Consider the following 26,017-nt stretch of genomic DNA (forward strand, 5'->3'; position numbering starts at 1 on the left):
TAAATTTATGAAACATGTTACAATCTGTGCTCCATCCATCATGAGAAAGAACTGCATATTGTACTCTTTCTTTGGTGACCTTTAGACCTTTTCTGCAACGGTGTAGCCATATTGGTGTAATTGGAATGGAAAAAGTAATCATAAGCTGTCTGTTGATTGCAACGCACTTTGCGATATGGTATAACAAAACCCCCTTAACGGGTATTTCGAAGTTGGCGGATGTCCGTTCTTCTGATCTATTCTGGGTGGTCGATCGTGTATACGCTGCTAGTCATGATAAAGTTTTCAGCTATATATGAGCAGTTGGATAGGGCCCACTTGTTTCGTGGTTTGGCTACCCGAATCAAATTATCCTAAGATGTCTCCCAACTGGGACTCTTCAGTTTCCAGCAGCGCGAACTGGCTACTTTCTGTCCACATATATCAAATAACACTCAACTATTATCATTGATCTGCCTTTGCGAGACTATCATAAGAAAATAAGACCAGATTCATCTCTGATGGATTTCGGTAATCTCCTGCACTGGTGTAAGCTTTCAGTTTTATGGAGTCCCGACTTAAAAATATGGTCTTTAACATGATCAAAATATCCCTAGCGACTCATTTCGATGTCGGGAAACTTCCGTTCCCCAGATCTATATTACTTCATCCTCCTGTTGATTTGTTGGATAAGGTTCCATCGCTTTCTTTACTTTGGCAACTCGATTCACTTAAACGTCTTTCAACTAGGGACGCTCTGGTTTTCTCCAAAACTAACCTGGCTTTTTACCGCCGTACATCCAATATTCCCACTTGACAATCAGAGATCACCAAAACAATACATAATTGTTTATTTATGGGTTTTTGTGGCCATTATAAGAAAACATGACGAGACACGTGCCATCTCTGGTGGATATCGTAAATCTCCCATACTCTCGAAAGCTTTCAGTTTTAATGACTCTAACTTTGTCTGCGGAAAACATAATGCGGTCTTGAATATAACATGAAAAATGACCTCGGAGTCTTTCAATAAAACCCTCTGTGGGTTGTCTGGTCTTCTGGTCGATTGTGCTTGTTCTATCGTGTTTCAATATTTATGTATTCGCAATGCTATAGCTTTTGAGTAGTCGGATAATGTTGTATTGGTTTCGTGGTCGGGCAAGTCGATGGAGTCGCGATCTCGTATGTCTCTTCTCGGGTAGACTTCGGCGGTGTACCTAAGCCATACATCATGGATTGGTGATTGTCTGCCTCGGTGTGTTAGCCATGTCAATCTTAATCTATTGTACGGCCTACATTGCCTATGACGTGGTTATCAAATAATTATGTAACTAACACACTGTTCACGAACTTGTCACTCAACCACTTGACACTATTAGATGTTATTGATTGATGTAAAAAGATATATGAAGAGACACAGTTGTGATCGAATACGATGTTAATGGATGTTGATGGCACGGTGTTGCTCCTTTATCTCCTTTGGACAGGGTTGATTTCAGGGGTTGCTTGCACATTATCTGTCATACCGTATCCTAGGTTGTCGCATTCTGTCATACTAGTGTCACTTTGATAGGTCACGACCTCACTGGAACAGCCGTCCTTGGTCGATACACCAGGATAACACAATTCTACATTGTTGTCATATTGTAGATCGCTCAAGGGAGCATGTTGATGTTTCAGTCAAAGAACCGAAACTAATACTAGATAGGAGGAATATGTGGCTTTTACCTGCACAATATTGTTGCAAAGGCACTAAACAATTAGTAGATGGGTGTATTCTTAGCGTTGGCGTTTTCAGTCACATAAAAGCAACAGAGACATTCCTCTTAGGCTAATGGATCAAGCGGAAATGGTGGTAGCATTGCCTGATGAGAACGGCTAAGATGACTTCTGTGTCAGCGAAGGCATGGGGACATAAACCACAAATCCCACGGAACTGGAGGCCTAATACAATAGATCTTCTGTTTGAAGCCATGAAGCTGGATGGTTTTGGCTAGATCGGCGAAAACCAACGGATGGCGCCTGTCTAACCTGTTATATGTGTTTCGGCTGCCAACCCATCTTTGCTAATGTTATTACATTTTCTGATTGAAAATCACTACCTTTGTACACCCGGTCTCACAAATTACTTAAATTCATGATGGAATTTCACGTGCCGTGATTGAACGGAAAAAGATAAGGTGCAAACTCATTCTGGTTGACAACCTTGAAGTCAGAAAGAGGAAATTGAAGCATACAGCTGAGCTAGCACTGATAACACCATGTAAAATAAATCACTTAGGTGAAAATTGAAATCGATTCAGGTGGAGCCAGGCAGTCGTGCAGAATGTTCCGATTCCTTAGGCATGTCAATTGATTCATTGGGGCGATGATTGATCATCCATGATGACATTTCGTGCTCGTGTCAGGTGTGTGTTTATGTTTCCAAAGAACTACACTGGTTCAGTGAGTCACTGATGCCGCATTGATCAGCTTGATTTACGGCTGAATGCCTCTTAAGATTATGTTCCTTTGTGCATCGCATCGCATTGACATTTTCATTTTTTCTTTCTTTCTCGGATTTTAGTCTTTTGTACTTGGTTTTAAAAGGCACCCTTAAGCTGCCTCTCTCGATCATGTCTCAGCACTGCATTACAATACTGTAATAATTGTAATTGCGCAGTTTGCTCTCGCCTTCAGCTACTTTTGAGTTCGACAACTTCGTTGGTTGCCTAATAGTAGCGAAAGTCGATACGTGATCGAAGATCAGTTTCCTGTCTTCGACTAGCTTCTGGCTTTGACCCCAGGTACTTGCGTTGGTCCACGGAATGCACGGAAAGCACGGAATATAAAGGAAATTGCGCTTACTTGAGTTCTTCCCTAACCCATAAAAACATTGCGTTCCTCCATTAAGTAAAACAAAAACTCCTCATGTCCCAGTCTCCGAAGGATTCTTTCGATAATGCGTAATTAGATCAAGGAAAAAAACCCTCTTCATGTCCCTGTCTCCGAAGTTAGCATTAGATATCGCACGATTAGATCAAGCAGATCAAAGCAATGCTTCTGATATCAGCTTAATTGACAAATGTCTCTTATTTGCACACATAGTACTAAGACGAAGTCATTCTCTTCTTTTTGTGAAAGGACGTGATACCCAATCAAGCAGCTTAACTTGCGTCATTCGACATTTTCTGTTCTAGTTGATTTTTTCTTTCCATACCACGTCCAAATTGGAAAAATGGCACGTTAAAAACGCTTCTTTCGCTCGTCAATGTACGCGTATCTTTAATTACTTCATAACGATGTTCAATTATTTTAAAATGGTCAATAGAAAAACATACGTCATCACATTCCGGCACATTCTCTGAAAGTTCAATATCTTAGGAATAATCTATTTCGAGAGAAACGTACCATGGTCGCTTACTATGATGCTATCTCATTTCATGAACTAATGAGCGCTATTTATCGACTATCGATAATGACCGAGCAACTTCTTTGATGTTTCTCAAGCTAAAAGAGCACTGGTTGCTATAATTAGGGATTTTCAATAATTAGCTTCTCGCTTACATTAAATCGATAGATGATTTGCAAGATTCGGTAGGGAATCTTGAACGTCAGGTTGCACTCTCAACATCGTCCTCATTAACATAAATCCGAACGGAAAATGTATTTTGTTGATGACCGGATTGGGCAAGAGAGGTCTATCGAAGTCCAACCAGTATGCGGTAAATATCCGACACTGACAAATCGATTGTGGCGCGGACAAGCACTTTTACTTACATAGCATTTGAATCAGACTTAAAAACTGAAAATCAATAATGTTGATAAATGAGCAGTTGGTGCTTTCCTCAAAACTTCTTCCACCAAATCTGGTCATGTAGTTCACTGATAACATGGACGGTTAATGTTGAATTCTTGTCTGATTACATGTAAACATAACTGCATTCCTGTGGCGTACGATCATTTCATTTCTCAAACTAATGTTATGTATGAGTCTCTCATGTCACAATCTTATTTTCATCGTATGTTGCCTAGCATCATCATTGCTGCACTCAGTGCTAGTGTCTTCAAAGTTCTGTTGATGAAAAATGGTTTCTCATTCAATAGTTGCCAGTGGCATACCTGGTGTTTGTTTTTATCGACAGAGAACACATATGTTTGTTCTCCAGTGGATCTGACGTTTGTATATCCAACGATGGAATTCGTTGAGTTGCATCGGTGAAGCCTTTTACTTTGACAGTTTAGTCAGAGGTTCACTGTTTATAAGGTAAGGTTCCCATTGACTTTCCCGCTCCAACTGGCTCAATTCTTTCTTCTCTGTCTCGGTGTCGGTTAAAACGACATCCACATCATCCAATAAATTCTCCGCTAAAATTCAACATAGCACAGCTCTAACCCTATATGAACGTAGGTGGTCCTATAATTAATCTACCCATCTTTTTTTATGTAATTCATTTCTATTCCACGATTACTTTGTCAGAACTGTCTGCCAGTGTGAAATACCAAATATGAAAAAGAATTAATAGCATTAAATTTTAATCGTAAGGAAATTCAACAGAGATGCTTTTTGAAAAGCTCATAAGTATTGAATAATGATATACAAGATTGTCACCTAACCTATTATGTTACAAAGGTTGGATGCCAATTTGTTTACTTACATCAATAATCTTCATCATGTATAAATATATATATATAATCATCTTAATCAATAATATTCTCATAGTATGTTCTAACGACAGAGTATAATTTCAGAAAACTATTTTCAGTATGATGTCGACAGTCACGTAGCTTTACAATGTTACAAAATTTGAATGACTACCGTTTCTTTCTTTATGAAACAGTTCCAGACACTAATCATAATAGTTATCTGATTTTTTGATAATCTACATTTAATAATTATACCTATTTACCTTGATATGACCTTTGTAGGCAACTATCAGATATTGCTGTTTTAAAAAGTGACATTAGTACTGAATAACATGACTGTGTAAATATTGATAGGTTACAGAGTTGAAAAGTTTGAATGACCACTGGTTTCTTATAATCATCGGTTTCAAGATATAATTGATATAATTATATTCAAAATAAATCAATAAATAATTAGAAGCTACAGGTAAGTCTAAACTTTAACATCGCTTTGGATTTTCATCACAATCCAGAGTTGAATCGTCAGATGGTTCTAAACTATGAACGAAAATCATTTACAAATAAATCGATGGTTTATTGACTTAAGGTCCATTATCTTGTTATCAAATGCCCTCCTTTCCAGGGTAGTCTATAATTTAGCCATCTCTGTATCACATTTATTAAAATGCTATCACCTTCTGAATAAACACCTCCGGCAAAAACTGTTACCTTACAAACTAGTTAAGGAATGTTAGTATCAAATATAAAAGGTACTAATAGTTTATAAAATATATCATTATTGCATAAAAACGTATTGAATATTTCAAAAGTAGTACCAGAGGCTAGGATTACAAAGCATGGTGAATCCAAAACCAGTCAACCCTGCGATGAGATTCGGTCTTGTCAGTAGAGGACACCATAGTTCGATCATTAATTCTACGCCGTTGGCAAGTAATGACAGATGATAGTTTGTTTGATGCGTTAGTGTGATCAGTTCGAGTTCAGTAGATGCCAATGTTTGGTCCAACTTCACCTCTAGCAAGGATTCAGACCAGCAGAGAATTCATTCATTTGATGTCCTAATCTACCTGGGCCCAGTTGCTCCTTGTTTCGTGAAGATGCTACTATCACTTTTTTTGATGTATATTTTCTTTAAATTGGGATCAGTTTGATCAGAAGACAATACTGGTATTAAGCCTCTGGCAAAGAAGTGAACAGTGCTATTCGGTCTTTCATTATCGTGTTATTTAAAAAACAAGCAATCAATATCTGATAAGTTGATCAGTTTAATCATAGAGATGCGGACATTCGATGGATGATATATTTAGTAAATCAATAGTGTTATAGATGATACCGAGAATAAATAAATTATCGCTTGTGTTACAACTATGTATATAACACAATGTTTGTACTCTTTATAGGTATTGATCGAGGTTATGCCTTTAGCTTTTTCTTCATCAGATGCTTTGTGGTATGAGCTGGCCCCTCCCGGTATCATTTCAAATACGAACCGTGAAACTCCAACATCACAAAAGTACTGTTCATCATGTTCATTACGTGTATTGATTTTAAGTCAGTACATGCTGCTTTGACACCGAATAGCTCATCAGCCCTAAGCTAACGTATCAAAGGAAAAGTCAGATTACATCAATTAGAACTTTCTAGAATGTCATTGAGTCAATTCTAGACAGTGTTGGTTAGTCTGTCAGTGCCTTTATCAATTTAGATCAGTGCACAACGTCTTTGCCACGAAGAGTTGTTTTGGAAACTAGATGCATGTGAGAATGCTTTGTGTAGCTACTCCGGCCAATGTTTTCTCTGAAGACCGACATATATAAGCTTTGCTAAGTTTCATTCTGTAACCTGCTGTACACCGGGGGTAATAGGTATATTCGGTAGAAGATCCCAATCCCCGTCACGAACGCTCCCAAGAGTTCTTAAATTTGGCCTTACCCGGGAAAGTATTATTTGACATGTCAGCTTTAAGTCGATCTTGCCATTTAAGTAAATTAGTTCACGCAACATTAACGCTTCCACAAATGAACAAAGGATATATCAGCCGTTTAGAACTGTACAAAGCTTGCACCAAGCCTTGGGCTTCCCAAACAATTGAGAAATGAGGAAAAGCAGCATTCTGCTACAGAGCTGAAATTATTTCTTTTCGCAAGAACGACTCTGATGAAATCTGCCCATTCTCTGCTATATCGACATGCTTTTTAATTATTTTCCTCGCATCCATGTTCCCCTGGGATAGCTCATTTTAAAGAAGTGGCTTCTATAATACGGTTTTGTTCATTTTTCTACCAGATGCATCCTACCATGAGCTGGTGAGAAAAAAACTAGGAGTACCGAAGCCTGTGATAAAAAAATTCCAAGCAGGGAATTGTGGTGCCTTTTTTGGTAATATTTGCTACCTATTCTTTGTTGTTTTCAGTATAACTTTGGTGAAAGTTATACAAAAATAGAAATAGTGAAAGGCAATTAGTCAAGAAAAGAAGAAAGAAAGAACTTCAATCTGTAACAATTGAAAATAGATTTGAAAAGTGTTCAACCTGAGGGCAGTTTCTTGGATAATGAAGATATTAAGAATAACATTACTTAATAGCTCTGGTACTGAAATTATGTCATTTTATTAATATACAGTAGTTGGTAGACAGGGTAAATATTAATACTATTCATTTGCAGTTACATAGCCTATTGTGAATGTTGTGGTTCCAAGAATTTTAAAAATTTTTAAGTAATATGCGATTATTCTGAGTTATAATAGGCTTTTCTTGAATATAATGAAAATGTCGTTATAGTTAATGCAATGTGCACACATTTTGTCTCCAGATGAACACCAAGGAGGAGGAACGTATTTTATGATTGTTTGTTAACAACTTGGTAGTAATCTTGGTATTGTATGTTTCTATCCCTAGATATATTGTTTAAACAAACTCCCGCTCATACATGTAAGTGAGCTTAATTGTATCGCAAGGAAATCAAGTATGATAATAAGAAACTACTTTAGAGTACTTTTCAATGTGAAAGAATAAATGGCTGCTCCACTCAAGAGCACTGAGGCATGAAGAAAAGGAAACTGATGGCAGTACTTTAAAAATTCACAAAGGAATAACGCTGAGCGATCATGTGGATGAAAGAGATGACACGTTATCTTGGACAAGAATTTTGTGGCTGTGATATGTAAGAGAATATTATATCTATATCGAAAACATTTCAGTTTAAAATGATAACATTAGTTTCCTGTTATCAGAGTTGGTTGCAAAAGTGCATGAATGTGAATGCCGAAGAAAAGGCACTGTCACCTTCTCTTCGAATTTCATTTTCTCAGTGGTGGTGAATTTAAAAATTTCAATCTCAACGTGTGTGACTCAGTTTTTAAATTTCAATCGCGAGATTGATATCTTAGAAATTAAAACCAGTTTTAATATCTTATCATATTAAACTTCTTTTTTTTTAAATATGAGTTTTTACTCCTGAGACTAATGTTTTAGCAACGGACTTAATTTTCATCAACTGGGTCTTCCCAATCTATTTAAAAGCTATCTAAAATTTCAAATCGTAATTGTATCATTTCTTTTCTACTACATGTTACCTAACCAAGATATCAGCAGGGATTAATAAAGGCTAGTCTTCATTAATTCTTGTGACGAAAATGGTTAAAAATTATTCACTGGAAATTTTATCATTAGTTATCAAATAATTTATCATCGATGTGCTTTATTAACTGTAGAGCATGAAGCACCGCATCATATGCTTTGAAATGCATGTGTAAGTGATATGACAATCGGTCGTGCCTTTTCATTTGGTTGCAAGGAATACCACACTGTCATTGATCAGATGTCTCCTGTGTGCACGCTCAAAAAGGCCACTATCTTTAACCGTGTTTTGTAAATAACACTGGAGACTTGCATATCAGCATTGGAATCGTGGCAAAGATAACTTAGCGTATAAACTAAAGGTCACTAGCAGTCACAAAAACGTTAGAGGTTTCTGATCAATATACATAGTCTGAAGCGTACTCGAATTTTCCATTCTGGGTATTAAGCCATGAAATTCTTCTCCCTCGTCGTTCGTTATGCTAGTGATTGAATACAACTTCTCGCTGAATCGATAGCAGTGCTTGTACTGGGTAATGTACTGTGTAGATATAGGAAAATATTGATCATCTTTCAGGGGGATTCTGCCCAGTACAGAAGGGAAATAAACTTTTTTAGCAATCTTTTGATGACCTTCATACTGACCATCTGGCCACATCTGTAGTTGCCGGTTCGATGGACACAAAAAATATCCAAATTAAAAAATATCGGAACCTGTTTAAAGGCCATTCATTGGAAAGCTCGCGCTGGTGACTCTCCGATATAACCACGATGATGAATTAAATTTGTTTTACTAAGCAGGAATCTGAAAGTTTTGGGAACAATAGCCTGATCCTGCCATGTTATCATGCGCCGTATCTTTAGTAGTAATTCGGCAGACGACCGAATGATGATAATCTACATGTATTAACACGATTTTAGGAAGCTTAAGATGTATGCGATGACATTTTCAAATAGGAATGGCTGCGCAGGAAAGCCTTTGTCATCATGTATATAATAACGAGCATTACTCGGAGAATGATACGAAACTTATCAGGTCGTCTATCAATCATACGATATCAAGCAAAGCATCTTAGCTTCACCGTTGTAACCCTGTCAATCAAAATAACATAATAGCTTTTTGTTGCTTACCATTTATGGCAGAACGACATGTTGCAGCCGATGACGTATTATCCCATGGGTAAGGAGATTGACTTTGTTGCACGTGAACAAAATAATCGTTGGGGTTCTGAATGGCTTTTGTGATACGCATTTAATCTTCTTTGGTTCGAACAGATGAGAGAAAATGCTAAATGGTAAACTGTTAAATTTTCACAAGAAAACTGTCTTTGAATGAAGATAACAGTGATAAACTAATACAAATCAAAGATATCAAAACCTGCAGCTGACATTACTAACCATATTGTTCCTATTTAGCATGAAATTTCACCGTATCCTAACAGTGCTAGGCTTCTTGAAGACGATCACCTTAATGGAATCATTAAAGAATGTTCGGTTCCCAGCACACAATACATCGACTTATATAAGAAACGCATCTGATATTTCTATTGTATCGTTTTTTTTCAATTGGCATCTTAGTACTCTGATAAATCAAAATACTAGAATGCAGTGGGTGCTATTTTTGCAGTTTGCTGTAACACTGAATTAATTGTTACTACTCACAACAATGATTCTGGAGATCATACAATTCTCTCGCATTGGGAAAAAGCTAGAAGGCTTCATGTATATCTATTATAGCATTGAAAGTACTACAAGGTATTAACAAATTCTCGACATTACATAGATTTTAAACAAAGTAATTGTTACTAAAAAAACTGGAAGGCCACAAGATTATCAACAGGTTCTTGAGAATGCATAGTCCAGTCTGACAAATCGCAATCTCAAATCGCCTTGGGTGTTGTTCTTACCGTTTATCTAGTACCTTAATACAACGGCTACACACAAAGACAAAGCCTTAAAAACAAGAATTTCAGTCTCATTGATAAACTGTAACTGCGAGTGTTTTTTTTCGCAGATAACCTAGTTTGGCAATTGTATTTTTATTGGAAAAACCAAAAGAACATTCGTAGTCCTTTAAAAAATCGCTATTTTTCAGACACTTTCGTTAATCGTAAAAATTAAGATGCGTATAAATTTGGTAGTTTTACGTACAGCGAGGCTTTATAAGGCAATAACAGGCCTTAGAAAGCATGTGTTTCACTGCCAGGCATAAGAAACACACTATTAAAGTGCATCTATTCGTACTCCGTCTTATGATTGTTACACGTACCTCGTTACCCATAAGAAAAGGTGGGTGTGTCATTTCTGCAATCGGAGCTGGCATTATCCTGACAGAACAATCACAATCAAGATAAGAACGGATTGACTCAGAGCAGACAGGAAGCTCTGATGAACAAATATGCTGACGGTTCAAAAATGCCCGTCTGTCCATTCTTCATTTGGCACGAAAATGTTTTCTTTTGCGTCCATTCTTCGTCTGCATTTGGTATGATGAAAACATATGTTTGGCATTAAATTTTCCTCATGCATCCTACCTGGAGCTCTTGACGATGTTATTGTACAAACACGGGTAAACATCCTCTGAAAAACGCACTAATTTCTCTCCACCAGTTCGCATTAATTCTTTTTCCGAGAATCGATTCCGCTGTTATGCGATTTCCTTTCGATCCGGAAGTAGCGAACAGGGGCGGGAGCGAACGTTGATTCTATAAAGTGTAAACGTTAAGTTTTTATAGCACTGGTATTTCAGATGCCTCCCTTTATCTTCTTATTTACATCGATCATTTTATTTCCATTCTGTGTCTTCAGCTAATTTAGCTTACATGTACCTTAAACGCGATATCCGTGAAGGAACATACGATTTATTTAGTTGAGGATGAATAAAAATTCGAAAATTTTGATTTGGAAAGGGGAGGAAAATCCGTTTGATACATTATTTTGATGTGACTATTTGTAAAAATGATGTCGAGCTCTAAGGTGAATCACCCCGCCTCATTTACAGGCATCGTGTACAGCACATATTACTTACCTGAGGAAGCAAGGTAACCATAAAAACCCATTTTCCATTGTGCGTGGCACTTCAGGTAATATTTTTTAAAAAGACGGCCCATTTAGAAGAATAGTACGACTGTGCGATGTGCAATGTGCATTAGTTCTTTATTCCTTAAAGGTATTCAGTGTGTGAAAAATTATAAGAAAAAGTATGACATTTTAATGTTTGTGTCTTTGGTTCATTTGTATTGCTATAAACGGGAAACAGATCTCTTTTCTATGCAGCCAATGAAAGAATTTCTATAACATCATGTTTCTTTCACCAAACAGATTCTCTTAGATTTAAGAGATATAAGATGTATTATATGAGATATTAGAGTTATAAGATATATTAGATTTAAGATTTTCCAACGCAAATCGTTATACGTGTATAGCTAGACTGTCATACGGAAGTCACTTTCACAGGATTTAAGAAAAAAATCTCCTTTCTTAGAAGGATTCATCACAAACATAATTCTTTGTTCATGAGTTCATCGAAAACATTTTTCAATGCCAACACCATCAGCCTTTTCAAACAATAAAGGCTTTTTTACTGGAGCCCAGATTTCGTCCCAAAATTGTTGAGGCCTAAGAGTTTCTTTTCAAACAACACAAGGCTCTTTTTATAAGTGGAACCCAACATTCCTCTCAGGACTGTTGGGGCCAACGAGTTCCTTTTCAAACAACAAAAGGACTAAATAGTTCAGCCCAACATTCCTCTGTTTTGATGACAAAACGTATCACGGATAACCCTTCTCACTCAGTACGCAACACTCTGTGCTACCCTATAGTCTTAACAAATTGTTATACTTCTTCTATCTCCAGATGCATACCTCCCTGAATGTCCATCCGACTATTTCACCATTCGATCATCATGCTATAAATTCATCAATGGCTTCAAATGGTACAACGACGCAAGAATGGTTTGCGCCCAGAACATGGGCAGTCTGATAGAACTCCAAACTAAGACACAGACGCAGCTTCTTCTAGATTATATGCAAACAAATCTGCGTAAGTATACACGTCACCGTTCTAAATCTCTGTATCGTGTCGAATTTGAGAGCCACAGAGGACGTTTTAAAAATATGTTTATCTCCCTCAAACTCATTCCCCACGATACATGTATATACCGTCATTCTACTATGTCCGATTGGAATCGTGGGTTAAGCAATATACTTAGTATCCCGATAGTAACTCAAAAAATGCTGACTTCCTCTCCTCAAACAAACCACCTTGAAGATAAGTTAGAAATCATCTCTCTGACAAGCTGATGAGATGAAAATGTCACCAGTGAAATTCCTTTTTTTGGAACCAGTACATTTTTCTCGTCGGTTGGCATGGTGAGGATACCACGGTGCGGGCACTGAATGCTAATTGAAGAAAGCTTAAGAAAAACATTTCGCTCTCTGAAATTAGTATTTCGACGTCAAACTCTCATTTTCGTGCACTGACTGTTAATTACTAATTAGAGCTTAAGATTTCGTTCCGGGAGAAGACTGATTTTGAAGCACATCGTGTCAGGTGTGCTGATGCTGAAATCGTTCACTATACTTAAACTTAAAGCCAATCAAAAACCACAACAGGGGCAACATATTCAAGAGAGGTTAGGGTTTCTTGCTACCAGGTTTTATGACCCCCTCCCTCCCTCGCTCGCTCTCCTTAATTAGTATTTCGATGTAAAAAGCTTGACTTTCCTGCGCTGACTACTGATCATTGAATGAAGCGGAAGGCTTTGTTTCGGGCAAAGAATTCTTCTTCTTTAAGTTTAACAATTAGTGACTCGTTTCAGCATGAGCATTAGTATCATCACAAAGGGTAAGCTCAACCACGGAGAGATACTTTCAACCACAGAGATAATACATTGTACAATATAACATGGCATTCTCTGACATACCTAGCTGATGAAATATTACCAATAAAATTGAGAATCATGGCACGTTTTTTACTGATAAAAACGAACAAAGCTAGAATATCGGAATTCGCAGAATGTTCTAGAATATTATTGAATCATTACAGAACCACCCTGCGGCGTGACCAAAACTTTATTTACGAATTCCAATACACTGAAATATGAACGGAAAATGATTGTGTTCAAATTAATTTATCGTATGTTACTGCACTAGATCAGTTAGACTCGATAAGATGTGTTTATATTGATTAATCATTCTGATACGTTTTACTAACTACAAGATCAATCGCTCGTGTCATGTTTGTCAGTCATCAGTGGCGTGACCAAAAATGAAGTCAGAGAATGGCGCCTGAAGTGATTTATGTTCTCAATGGCACTGGCACTATCAGTGATATCAGTGTATGGATGTTCTTTTGGAAAATCGCCTTTATCCAGTACCAACTATTAATAATGGCATCGTGACACACACATGATCGAGTTATTAACTGAACCAATGATGAAATCTCAAGGAGGCAAAGTCAGCCGAGCGCTTTCAAGGCGCCTCCAGAGAGTAATGATATACTGTTGTCACTAGATATATATCACAAATTCCAGCATCGATGTTAATTCAGATCATTCGTATCCACTGCGGCACCCACACGCCCAACATCAATGCGCAATTGAATTAATCAGGTTGCAAAAGCGTGAAATCCTTATTTCTCGAGACTTCCGTCTCTTGGCCTCGGAGGCTTTGTCTCGGATGGAGGTCAGTCTCGATTGCCACTCGTCATCATTGTTATAGGCCTGGTACTCTGACCAGTTCATTTGATTATGTCTGGTTGTCACTTGACTTCAACATGTTTAAGTGAATCGAAAGTATTTGGTCTTGCAATTTTAAGTTTGAAATTAAAGTTATTTTTTGAGAATTTATCAGCTCGCTTAACTTAACACAGCAAAACCACCCAGTGCGCATTTCGGCGCTGAAGTTCATTCACAGAAAAATTATTTGTGTTCAACCATCTTACAGAAGAACGCAGTGCCCTGAGGAACATGCGCGTTATCTTCAAAGGAATCGGTAAAAACTATCGTATGCCTCGAATAATCCATGCTATTTTAAGCTGATCGATTATTTTAAAGAATAATTGATATTATAGTTACAATGAAATTTTTGCCGTGAAGGAATTATTAATGTCTCGACACAATATTAGAATATGATGCAATTTCCATCAGGATTCATCTTTTTTAACATTTGTGACAATATCTTTTAACATTTCTGACAATATTTGAAAAATGTATGAATTCATTTCTTTGAATTCGACACTCGCACTATGTGGTTATCATTCTAAACGTGTATACGGACTAATTTCCAAAGCGGTAACGCTTCCAACGTGTAAGGTCATTCGTCATGTGTTAGACGAGCTTGAAAGCAAATTATATCGGAGAAATTTAGATACTGAACTTGGGCATGAAAAATAATAAGATATGCAGCTCCGTAAGTGTCCAAAATGAGAACATTGAATACGGACGGTACTGTGACAAGATTTCCTTAAATTGGTACACCACCAGCACATTGTTCACTCCAGGTTACTTCGTGGACCACACCCGCACTGACATATGGCTGGGCGGCTTCAAGCAAGAGAACCCACACCTCTGGCCAGAAAGGAAATGGGTCTGGCTAAGCAACAGAACAAAACTGCTAGACGCCTACCAATACACGAACTGGGAGGGCCAGAAATCAGTCGCAGAGGAGAAGAGATACTGCCTGAGCGCAACATACAACAATCTGAAATGGATGCCGAGAAACTGCAATTCGGAACTCTCCTACTTCTGCCAGATCATCCGGAAGCATGCCTGGTTTACCACTACCAAGGAGCGTTATCCACCATGTCCGGCTGGTTTCATCCGGTTCGGGACGTCGTGTTACAAGTTCCTGTACACGCATCAGCGCCATAGTGACGCGAGGCTGGATTGCAGCAAGCACATGGGCGATCTGGTCAAAATCGAGTCGAAGGAGGAGAATGAGTTCTTGTTAGACTATATCAAAACTAACTTATGTAAGTATTTGAAATATTAATGGTTGATCTGTAAGTATTTCTTAAACACGTCAACTGATATTAATAGGAGCGGCTTTATTATTTTGGCTAGACGATCCTCGAGGATATCATATACAATCAACATTTGAACCGATCAAATGAATCGTCGTGGTCAGGATGCCAGGAAGTAGAAGATCCAAATACATGTGTTTTGATAACTCAGTGCATCTCTGCAAACCAGAACATGCAAAACTTGAGCGAAACTATAGCAGCGGCTATGCATTAGCACTGGTGAGGACAACATAGTTCCAGAAATCTGCGTCTACTTACAAAGCTGCATGTACGTGTACAATTCGGGTTGAAGGACTTTTAGAGTTCGGTTCAGATTCACAACTCTTACTATTTTCAGATGACGTCCCTTTGAATGGCTTTTGGATCGGCGCCGACCGTTTTGACTGGCGCACCCAGTACGGTGCAGTCTGGGTCTGGCTCTCGGATAACAAGCTCTTGAACCAGAGCAGATTCAGCAACTGGGGGAGTGGCGAACCGCACAAGGACACATCAAGAAACTGCCTTTACGTCGACCACAACGACCTCAAGTGGCTCGGAAGTGTATGTAACGTCAAACGACAAGCAATATGTGAAATTCAACTAAAAGCTGATTGGTCGCCAAATGATCCGACGAAAATGGGTCTCCGGACATGTGATGCGCCTAATTTTAGATATGATGTCAGCGCTTCTTTTGCAGTGGTGGTTTTAGCGCTGTTGAATGTCTGCCTGGCTTGGAGTTGATCGGTTGTTTTGGTGTAGAAAGCATGGTTTAATCAAGAGGTAAATCTTTTTAGAGTACAGATTGCATCTATCGTGTTTCATTAAGGCTTCAATTTAGATATCTATTGATGAATTGATTTGGAAAGTTGCTAAAAAGCAATCAGACCGACCAAGCAGAAGAACAGAAATGTACATTGACCGAGCAACGAATTAATTAATAAGCTAATGACCGTGCGTGACCTCAAACTCTGGATAATCAAAGGCTGTCATGTGTCTTTCGATTAGCTGATTCTCTCCCCTCGCCTATCTTGATTAAAACATGTGAATTACGAATAGTGTGATGTGTGTATCAACTTGTTAAGTATCAGACACCTAACTATTCATTCAGCTTTGCTAAAATGCAAAGTCGTATTTGCGAAAAACTGTCAATTATACATCCGATCCCTTTCGATAGGGATTCTTGACTTTTTCTTTTGGAAATGGTTGATTTTAGCGATTTTGAAAAGTGACAAAATAATTTAAACCACAATAAACTTCATCATTTACTAGTGAATCTTTGAAACTAAAATAATATTTTATTTAAAAAAAAAAAATTTTTTTTTGGGGGTCTTTCAATTTCAAGCCTTCTTTTGTTAGTATACCTCCTGGCTTTACTGTTGCTTGCATTGGCCAAGGTCTCTATGACTATTTTAAATCACCATAGCATTTATTTACTTGTTCGGCCTTACGTGTGGATCTGCTGAGTGGAGCCATGTATTTTATGTTTCATGGTTCTCCTATTGAAGCCATGTCTATTAGTTTTTTTGCCTTTTGAAGGAGCGGAAGGTCCACAGAGAAACTTATCAATCTAGTTTCTTTTACCTTAAATATATTTTAAAATACCCACTTCTGAGACAAGCTAGTGGCAATACATGTACTAAATATCAATGTTGTCGTTACTTGATCAAACTATTTTTTCATCAACCTGTTCGTTTTACAACAAAACCTATACAAACCTGGGCGATAAAGGTAATGTATTGAAATATCCGCCGAGGGATTGAAAATGTTAAGTAAATTACCAGAAATGACTAAAGAAATGAGGTTGTCATTAAATCTTATAAAGAAAGCATACCGTGGATTTAATTTCAAAAAGCTTAGTAAGCTGCTTGGAAAAAGTCGTTGTGCTATTTTATTTTAGCCTTTATGTCTGTAATGGTGCTCAGTGTGAATCTGCGATTCGACAGGACTACATGCAGTGCACTACTGGTCACTCCATATCTAATTAAACTACGTAGTTTAAAGTTCGTTGCACTGCTGTACATTTTATGTACATAACGTAGCATTATATTCTGAAACAAGACAAAATATCTTACCATAAAGACCGTAATCACATTTATGATTTCTACTATATTTGACTGTATATTGCACATCAGATCCAGATGATTCACACACTAGGTTAATCATATATTGTCCGAACCAGTTTTTTACCTGGTAGTTTCTGAATGAAACTACTCATAGTTTCAGGCCTATACTAATTATGATTTTTGGATAAGTTTGCGCTTCTTCATGTTCGTCATGCCGAAAGTTAAAAATAGTCGAAAAAAACACGTTTTAATGACTTTGTTTGGCTTTATCAAATAATATATCTAAAAAAGTGGTTTGATGGTGAGTATGCTCGGGTGCTATTCAGGGCCGAGAATTAACATCTTGATTTTTGAGTTGGGCCACGTACCTTAAGAGTAAAGACTGAAATATGAAACTCATCGGACGCCCTGCGCACCTTATACGAAGCCAAGAGGCCTATTACAATGAGATTGAACCGAGCCAATAATGCTAGACTTAATCATTGTATTGAATGTGGTGTATGTAGAAATAAATGTTTATATATACTTCCTTTTTAACTTAACTCGGCGATAATTTTATATGTACGATTCTTGTCTTTTTTCTATTGAACCAATTCGTTAAATAATGAACCAAATTAACGAAGGTGATATCAGATAGCTTGTATACTAATGATGCACTACTCAAGCTAACCTCTATCCAATCTCTTTTTACCTTCTAATCCATGTAATGATTTCGTTTAAATCTATTGATACCTGTAGACCGCAACATTTTCGTTATTTTTGAGATTCGAGATTATTTATGAAAAAATTAACGATATAAATTTTTGCGGATAACGAACTATATTTTCAATTTTCCAATGAAGAAATAGTTTTTACGTAATTCCTATTTTCGCGAAACTTGGTTATTCGCGAAATCCGCGAAAATAAAACACCCAGCAAAAATTTGGCAGTTTACGGACCGATTTTATCTTTTTCATTTCGCCACAGGGGGCCCTGTATTGAAAGTTACAATTAAGGAGTCAATCGTTAATACAAAGAATTATTATGCAAACTTTGGTGCATCTGAATATCTGATGCCGGGTGATATTTGAATGACGTAATGATTGAGTGGGGATTTAGATTTTCCCGAAAATAGGTTTTTGGCAATCGGTACATTATGTATCGATTGTCGGATGAAGAAATATTTTTTGTTCATGCAGATCGAACACAGGGCATGAAAATGACTTCCATTGCAACTGAAATCGATAGAAATTTTAAAAACTTATATCATTGTATTTCGAAACTAACAGCAAATATAACTTAATTTGGCTAAAGTTCGTAAGAAATGTGCCATTCTCCAGCAGCTGTGTGGCAATTGAAAACATTTTTCAAATCAATTTTTACCCAACTGCTGTTATTCATACCAGATTATGTTTCAATACATTTGGTGTCGTTTTATTGCTCAATAGGTATTTTGTAGATCATGTTATTATTGGTAAAATACATAATGCAAAGTGAGCCTTTGTTTTTGCAAGAAGTGCCAATATTTGTGAATATTACAAAAAGGCATTTGTGCAAGTATTTGTAATTTTTCAAATTTCGGAAAATCACCATTATGGCGTTCGGTGCAGGAGATCTATTGTCGGACAGTATTTTTGGCAATGTACCACTCTGAAGATGTAAGGCATTCACGATGCCCTATGTTCAAGAAGAAAAAAATGGAAGGTAAGGGAGTGTCGGAATATTAGATAGGGTTGTAAGTTCAGTTAGTTGAACGATGACAACTTTTTGGGTCTTGTACTTAATCGGCATAGGTTTAACTATTTTCTCTAAATGGAGATAAAGGCGATGGCGATTGTTCTTTCATAATTCGCATGTTGTCTGAAATCAGTGACATCCAATAAGTGCTATACAGCTATTATTTTGAGGCGGTTTTGCATTGGAATTCCAACACATTGCAGGGGGGCAAAAAATATAAAGAGCTTGATTTGGTGAATTGATTTAACTCAGTTAATGGTTATGGTATCATAATATCATATCGAAATTCAGCCGTTTGGCCTACTCACTTAGCTGCGGGCTACATCGTGATAATGCAATGCAACATTCCTGTCCGGGTAATAGAACTCCTGGACCATAAATTGTATGCTGTGATCGGCATTTTTGTCAGCTTGTGTTCAGTTAATTGTATTCTTGGTGCTGTCTTCGAAACATAGAACGGAAATGATCTATCTTTGGTCCAGAAATGGTTTTAGTGAAGAGAAGAAGCGGAGGTAAGTGAGGTTTCTCACAATGTGGAATTAAACTTTTCAATGACTGCTGGTGACGGTGTTGCCGAGTGCATTACACAGTGTTGCCCTGTGCATCATACTGTATTGCCGAAGTTCATCACACATAAATTAATAAGAAAAGCTTTAAGTCCAAAGACAATGAATGCTATCATTAGACAATCGCATTCGTCTGTTCGTAGTTATTGTACCAAGATATGAATAGTATTTTCAGATTCTCTGTTTTGAGGGCAACGCTAAGCTCCTAAAAATGGCGTTTAAAACACATGTCTTTCGTCATTGATTCTAAATCAATGGTCTTGTATATAAGCATATATTTATTGTATTTCTACCTATTATCAACCAGGCGTTTAATACATTTATTCGAATTTACACAAACATTTTGCTCATCCTAATCTGAGAGAAGAATTAGTCTCTGTTCTCCTGTGATCACTTGTTTTGCCTATTGCACTGGACCCACTGCCCCTTCTCGCTCTGCTGGTGGCTCCACTAATCGGTCACAAAAGTTTGCACCGGTACTGCCACCTTCGTGGTCTCTAGAAATCATGATTTAATTGCGGTCACAGTAGGTGACGTCTAATTACATGACTCTTATACATTCAATCACGATAAAAAGTACCGGTGCTGCCACCTATACCTCCTTACATATCCTGACGAATGTTTCCGTACGATAGAACTACCAGGTTAGGATGAGCATTAGTTTATAAAATGGCGTTCCAATTTACGATTTATCCAACTAAGGCGTTACCAGTCCAGCCAGTTCGTTCGTGGCACTTGGCCATAGGCCGTGCTGGATCCTTTACTTCCTCAACTCGCAGAAACCTTTTATCATTTTTTTCTTTAATAAAATGTATATTGTTATTAATTGACCAATCTGAGGCACAGAGTTTTTACGTTCGTTTTAGGTGGACTTAGACTGATGATGCACTTGCCGTTCAATTTTATGTGATATGATTACATATACATAACTTAAGCATGCAGTCTTTTATAGTATTTTGAGTTCACTATGGACACGGGTGTAATCAGTACAAGAAAACCTTGCAAACCGGTAATTTTAATGAACGTTATTACGCTATGCATGTGCATAAATCTGGTTGCCAACGTCGAAAATCCCAATGTGATTCTTGATACAAGATTCATACTTAAAATCGTCTTCAGTTTCTTAATAACGAACTTGTAAAATCTTACAAAAATTTTGTTAAGGTTGAGATTTATACGAAACGTGAACACGATCCTCGATACGATTGCTTTCGTGTAAGCCGTATTCTGCTGTCATCGGATGCAAATAATGTCCGGGTGAAATCTATTACAAGCAATGGACATTTTAGGCCTGCGATAGGACATGAAAGCACCTGACGGAATTTTACAAAAGGTCCTCTTTCTGGATCATACAGGATCATTACAAATTATTGAAGGCGTTGTTTCGTATCTACCAGTAATGCAGTAAAGTTTCATAAACACTTCTTGTGAAACTGTTCAAATCGAATCGCCACAGGGAGAAAAACAAGTTTAATTCATATCTTGCGTTAAATAAATCCACCAGTACCATATTGCCACATCGTGCTCCGAATCGTGCCGCAGGAATCATATTGTATAACCAACCCTGGAAACATAACCTTCATCAATATATCTAATGCATTGATGATATATCACTTGATGATACCACGAGGCCAATCGGTTTGGGTGTGGTCCAATAGATTTTGATTACATTTGGCAGTAGGCGTTACGCAATGAATACAATAACGTATAATGTATAATGTTACGCGTAAGCCATATTGCTTAAGTGTATGCTTCATCAAACGATGAAAAAGTTTTTACATTATGGGATAAAAACTGTCAGATATTCTAAAATCGTATAACTACATTCAAAAAATGCTGCTGTAATTCCCTCGTGGTTTTTTTATCAGAGGGTAGTCCGTTACCGGTAATTAATGTATCATTTCTTGAGGTTAGTGGGAATGCAATAGTTCATTTCTTTACAAGCCGGACACGTAGTTTTCACGTGTACTTCTGGAATTGCTAGGGCTACAAATGTACCTTGCATGTGCAGTGCTAGTGTTTCCACGTTATGTTGTAGTAGGAATGCAATAGTTCCTTTCCTCAAAAGACAGAAAATTACGAAGTTTACACGTGTACTTTTGAAAATGTTGGAGCTACCTTGCATATGCAGTACTAATGTTTCACCTGAATGTTATAGATTTTCCTCTAACATTTCCAAAGGCCATAATGTAAACAAATGTGAACTATTTCTGAGCTAGCCTCAACTTGTGCTACAGCTGGCACCCGTGTCCAAAGTTGTTGTTTTGATCGCGTCGGTAAAATCTATATCAACGTTTACCAATACATTGCTTACGTACCCCCTATTAAGGCGAACCATATTTACATTTAAAAGCTCGTTTATTATCAGTTAGATATATATGTCTTATTTATCACTGTTGTTTAGCGTAATGATTATTTGGTGTTGTATAACAGTTAACAGCAGATAATATGTTCCTTTGTCTTTTTAGTGTTTAATGCATGCGTTAATATGGTCATGTATAGGCCTCTTTTTATCAGCAAATTGCTGGAAAACATGTATTACTTAAAATTGATCCACATTTGGTGAGGTTTGTTTATAATTATGCCATCGTGTATCAATAAACATCCCCTTTACAAGTGCTAATTGTAGTAAACCGCGTGTTTATATGCAAATGGGCATATATCAATATAAAAGGGAAAGCAGGACAAGTATTGATTGATGAAAGTGATTTTCATTACACAGAGAAGACGACACTTATGCCTATTCACTTCCTTACAGTGTGATGTTCCTAATATTATTCATATTCTTTGGTGATCATCCAGAAAAAAGACGATGCTGTACATTACATGCAGAGGATCTACTATAACCCCATTTATTCATTTCTTACCCATTGCTTTAACACAATTGACACATCTTAATATTTTCAGGCAAAATAAATTGCTGTCAAAAGAAAGATTTCCATTACATATCAAGGATTTAATGGGACTATGATATATATTTATGGAAGCAATCTTTCGTTGATACATGAAATAGTTCGGTAGTTGATAAAGCTTGGAATCAGTGAAACCTTGGAAACACTGATAAACCTTGGAATATTCAATGTAAACCATGGAATCACTGTGCAAATAGCGCGGGAAATCGGGTGCGTTCCTTCCACGATTTATACCCTCCCAACTGACAGTCTCGTCCCAGCTGACTTTATTGATAGCAATTTGCCAGTTAGTTCAGAAGCCAACATTTTTAATGTGGAGGATGACGTCATCAATTGGCAATGCGCTGTGGTCGTTAAAATATTTTATTTCTCTTCAATGGAAGCAAAAAGTTAGTTTTTATGATTGTTTTGTATTCCATAGACGATAAAGTATTATGCTCGGTACTAGATGCACGAGATCATAGGACAAACACACACGTGAATAAAAAAACCGCTTAGAACTGGTGACGTCACAAAGATCTCTGCATCCCTCGATGCGTACTGGAAGATGTAAGAAATCGCTCACGGCGAAGGAAATTTTCATCCGCAAACTTCGGTAATAAACATACATGACTAGGCTTCTTTTATTCATCGTTTGTTATAAAATATCAGTCAATCATAGACAATTAGGCCTAGACATAGTCGTCAACCTTATCCATGCATAATGCATGACAGGCCCCCAATTTTCTCTGTATCACCCTGTATGAACAGACCGATCCGTAGTTCAAATAGGCCCCGCGTGGTGGTGGCGTATTTATAAGGGAGCGCTATTGGTTCATATTATGGGTGTGTGGTGGGCGTGTCTTCCCATATTTGGGAGATCAGTACTGTACACTGGAGGCGAGGTACAACTGAGTTGTTCTAAAATATAGACTATTGAATCGGATATGCGACAGATTTCTAAATTACCATAAAATTCCGATCTGATCATGTAAGAATAAGCTCCAAATGTTGATTCGTAACCACGTTAGGTTCGAATGGCATTATTTCATGTTTTTATGCATTTTTAGGACTGATTCCAAGGTTTATCACTGGTTCCAAGGTTTCACTGATTCCAAGCTTTATCAACTACCAAATAGTTCATGACGTAGTCATCATCGTGTTAGTCAGGAGTAGTATATCACAATCGCTAACACAAGAAAATGCCCTGATAACTTGAAAATACTACAATGTACATGCAACTAATCGTGCCTTGTGTGCAACTCTTCCTGATGATCTCAGTACCAAACGTCGTTTCAAGAGGCAATGTTTGTTCCTATTGTTTCAGGGTTCCCCATGTCTGGGAACACGAATAACTTGGTGCTTCTGTACATTCTATTCCGACGTCACGCCGGTTCATTCCCTCAACTATTGTTGGGAGAATACCGAGTCATTGGGTACACTCAGAACGTAACACTGAGCCTACTATTCCGACGTCACGGTTCATTCCCTCAACTATTGTTGGGAGAATACCGAGTCATTGGGTACACTCAGAACGTAACAATGAGCCTACTATTCCGACGTCACGGTTCATTCCCTCAACTATTGTTGGGTGGATACCGAGTCATTGGGTACACTCAGAACGTAACACTGAGCCTACCATGCGGATTAACACTTAAATGTGTAAGTAGAGTAACGCTGCTAAGTACATCGCCCATGCGAGAGGGCGGAAAACTTGTCTAAACTTCATTTTAGAATGTGACCGATAACTTATAACTTAAATAACTTAAAACTAATCCAAGAATATTCATTAGTGTTGTTATGTGTTCTGTTAATCGTGCAACTGAATATGTTATCAATCGGGCGTATCCTATAGTTTAACGTAGGAGTAAATGTGAACCTTTACAATATCTACATATCAATTAAATTTATTACTAATATTTATAATTTTATCTATATCTAAGGCGAACCAATTAATTGTCCACCCCATGGCGACTTTTGATCTGTTGAATTTTACTATTAATTAGGTGGTTTATTATGTTGTTTTGATTTAATAACTTTATTAATTAGTGTATGATTCTAAATGTGTCAATGTTCTTTATTATATATGCGTTTAATGGCTATTTCGCAGGATGTCGGTTTATAAATGAATGAGTCATGAGAAAATAATTGATTTGTATAAAAAAAACCTCAATATGCTATTTTGAATTTTGCATTTTGAAATTTGAACTTTATTCGGTTTTTTTATAATACCTGGTTCCATTGTAGCCTGACGAACAGTAAGAAGAGAACATATGTGTTCGAAACCCTTCAATTGCATCGCCTTGAGTTACAAACCTGGGGAGATTGTTGGTGATTTGAATTTGCCAATGATATTTTCAAATCAAAGAGCAACCTAATCGCAATAGCAATACGATTGGTGGAAAGTGCAATTCTTGGGGGTTTGGCCTTTTTCACTCGTACTTACAGTAACTGACACAGGGGGTTACATCATCCGACCAACCGTGTTAATAATTTCTTCTTGTTTCGAGCAGTGATAATGGATTATTTCTTCATGGCTTAGATATATAAATATTCACAATCACAAATGCGTCGATGTTAGCACTACAAACAGATAACAAAACCCGGAGTATTATAATAAAAAGTGCAGAAAATAATTAGTGCATGCAATTTCAACATAGGTAGAAACTGTGTTTGTTTTGTCTTTGGCAGAAAGGAATCAATATTTAATGTGATCTTTTCGAAATGAGATAAAACGAAAATGATTTAGTATTGTGCATTGTGGAAAATACAAAAATGATGGAGGTCAATAACTGTGCAAGCATTTTAAAGTGTTCTCTTATCTGTCAACGTCATCGATTTGAGGCTAATAAATTTTACGGTGAACCATTGCAGAACATAGTAAATATTGTCTTGACGACATACATATTGATTTGTAAGCAAATTATGTGTACAGTGAATCTATTCTGTCGCATTTCGGCTATTAAAGAAAAACATGTAGATTTTTTTTCACATCAGAATGCGTAAGATTTGCGTCAATTACTCGACTATTTTTCAATTGGTTTAAGGCAATTGGGCATTTATGTATGGGTGTGTTTAAATGGAAAGAAATTTGAGCCATTTTGAGTCGCTGGATTTCAGAAGTTTGTATACGATTTCAGACGACTCAATATGGCATCAGCAATCGATGCGAATGATTAGTTTCCAGTAATCTTAGTAAGTAGCGAAGTAACATAGGTTCTAACGTAATCGGAGGCCTTACTGTCGTTGTGCAAATATAATTTTCTGATGTGAAAAGAAAACACTCAGCTTCAGCCTTTTGCTGCTATGGTTTCCACTCATTGGCTAATCACTCACTTCCAATTATAACGCTGAATACAACTGAAATCAGAAACACTCGGAATCTGATAAAAAAAAAACGAAGGTGTCGCGAACCATGTTGTTTTTGCATGAATCCTTATATCTCAGGTTAACGTTCAGTGTTGTTCGGTTCCTTTGCAGTAAAAGTTTTTGAGATAACATTACTGACTCACTAAGCGACGGTAAATAAGGTTTACATGCATTACTTTGTTCAGTGTGTTTGCTCGGCGTGAACTGTTATAACATGTTATTTTGAA

The 26,017-nt window shown here is 37.2% G+C and overlaps 1 protein-coding gene across 1 annotated transcript in view; it reads left to right on the top strand.

Annotated features, from left to right (window-relative positions):
* The window catches only part of LOC135492863 (macrophage mannose receptor 1-like), a 35,894-nt gene extending 13,354 nt beyond the window's left edge, over nt 1-22,540 (top strand). Inside the window, exons 2-4 of the mRNA XM_064779552.1 lie at nt 12,039-12,224; nt 14,685-15,155; nt 15,544-22,540. Coding sequence (XP_064635622.1) covers nt 12,039-12,224; nt 14,685-15,155; nt 15,544-15,926 — 1,040 coding nt within the window. The 3' untranslated portion in view covers nt 15,927-22,540. The remainder of the gene's footprint in view (nt 1-12,038; nt 12,225-14,684; nt 15,156-15,543) is intronic.
* The last annotated feature ends 3,477 nt before the right edge of the window (nt 22,541-26,017 follow it).

This window comes from Lineus longissimus, chromosome 8 (genome assembly GCF_910592395.1).
Source record: "Lineus longissimus chromosome 8, tnLinLong1.2, whole genome shotgun sequence".
Lineage (NCBI taxonomy): Eukaryota > Metazoa > Nemertea > Pilidiophora > Heteronemertea > Lineidae > Lineus > Lineus longissimus.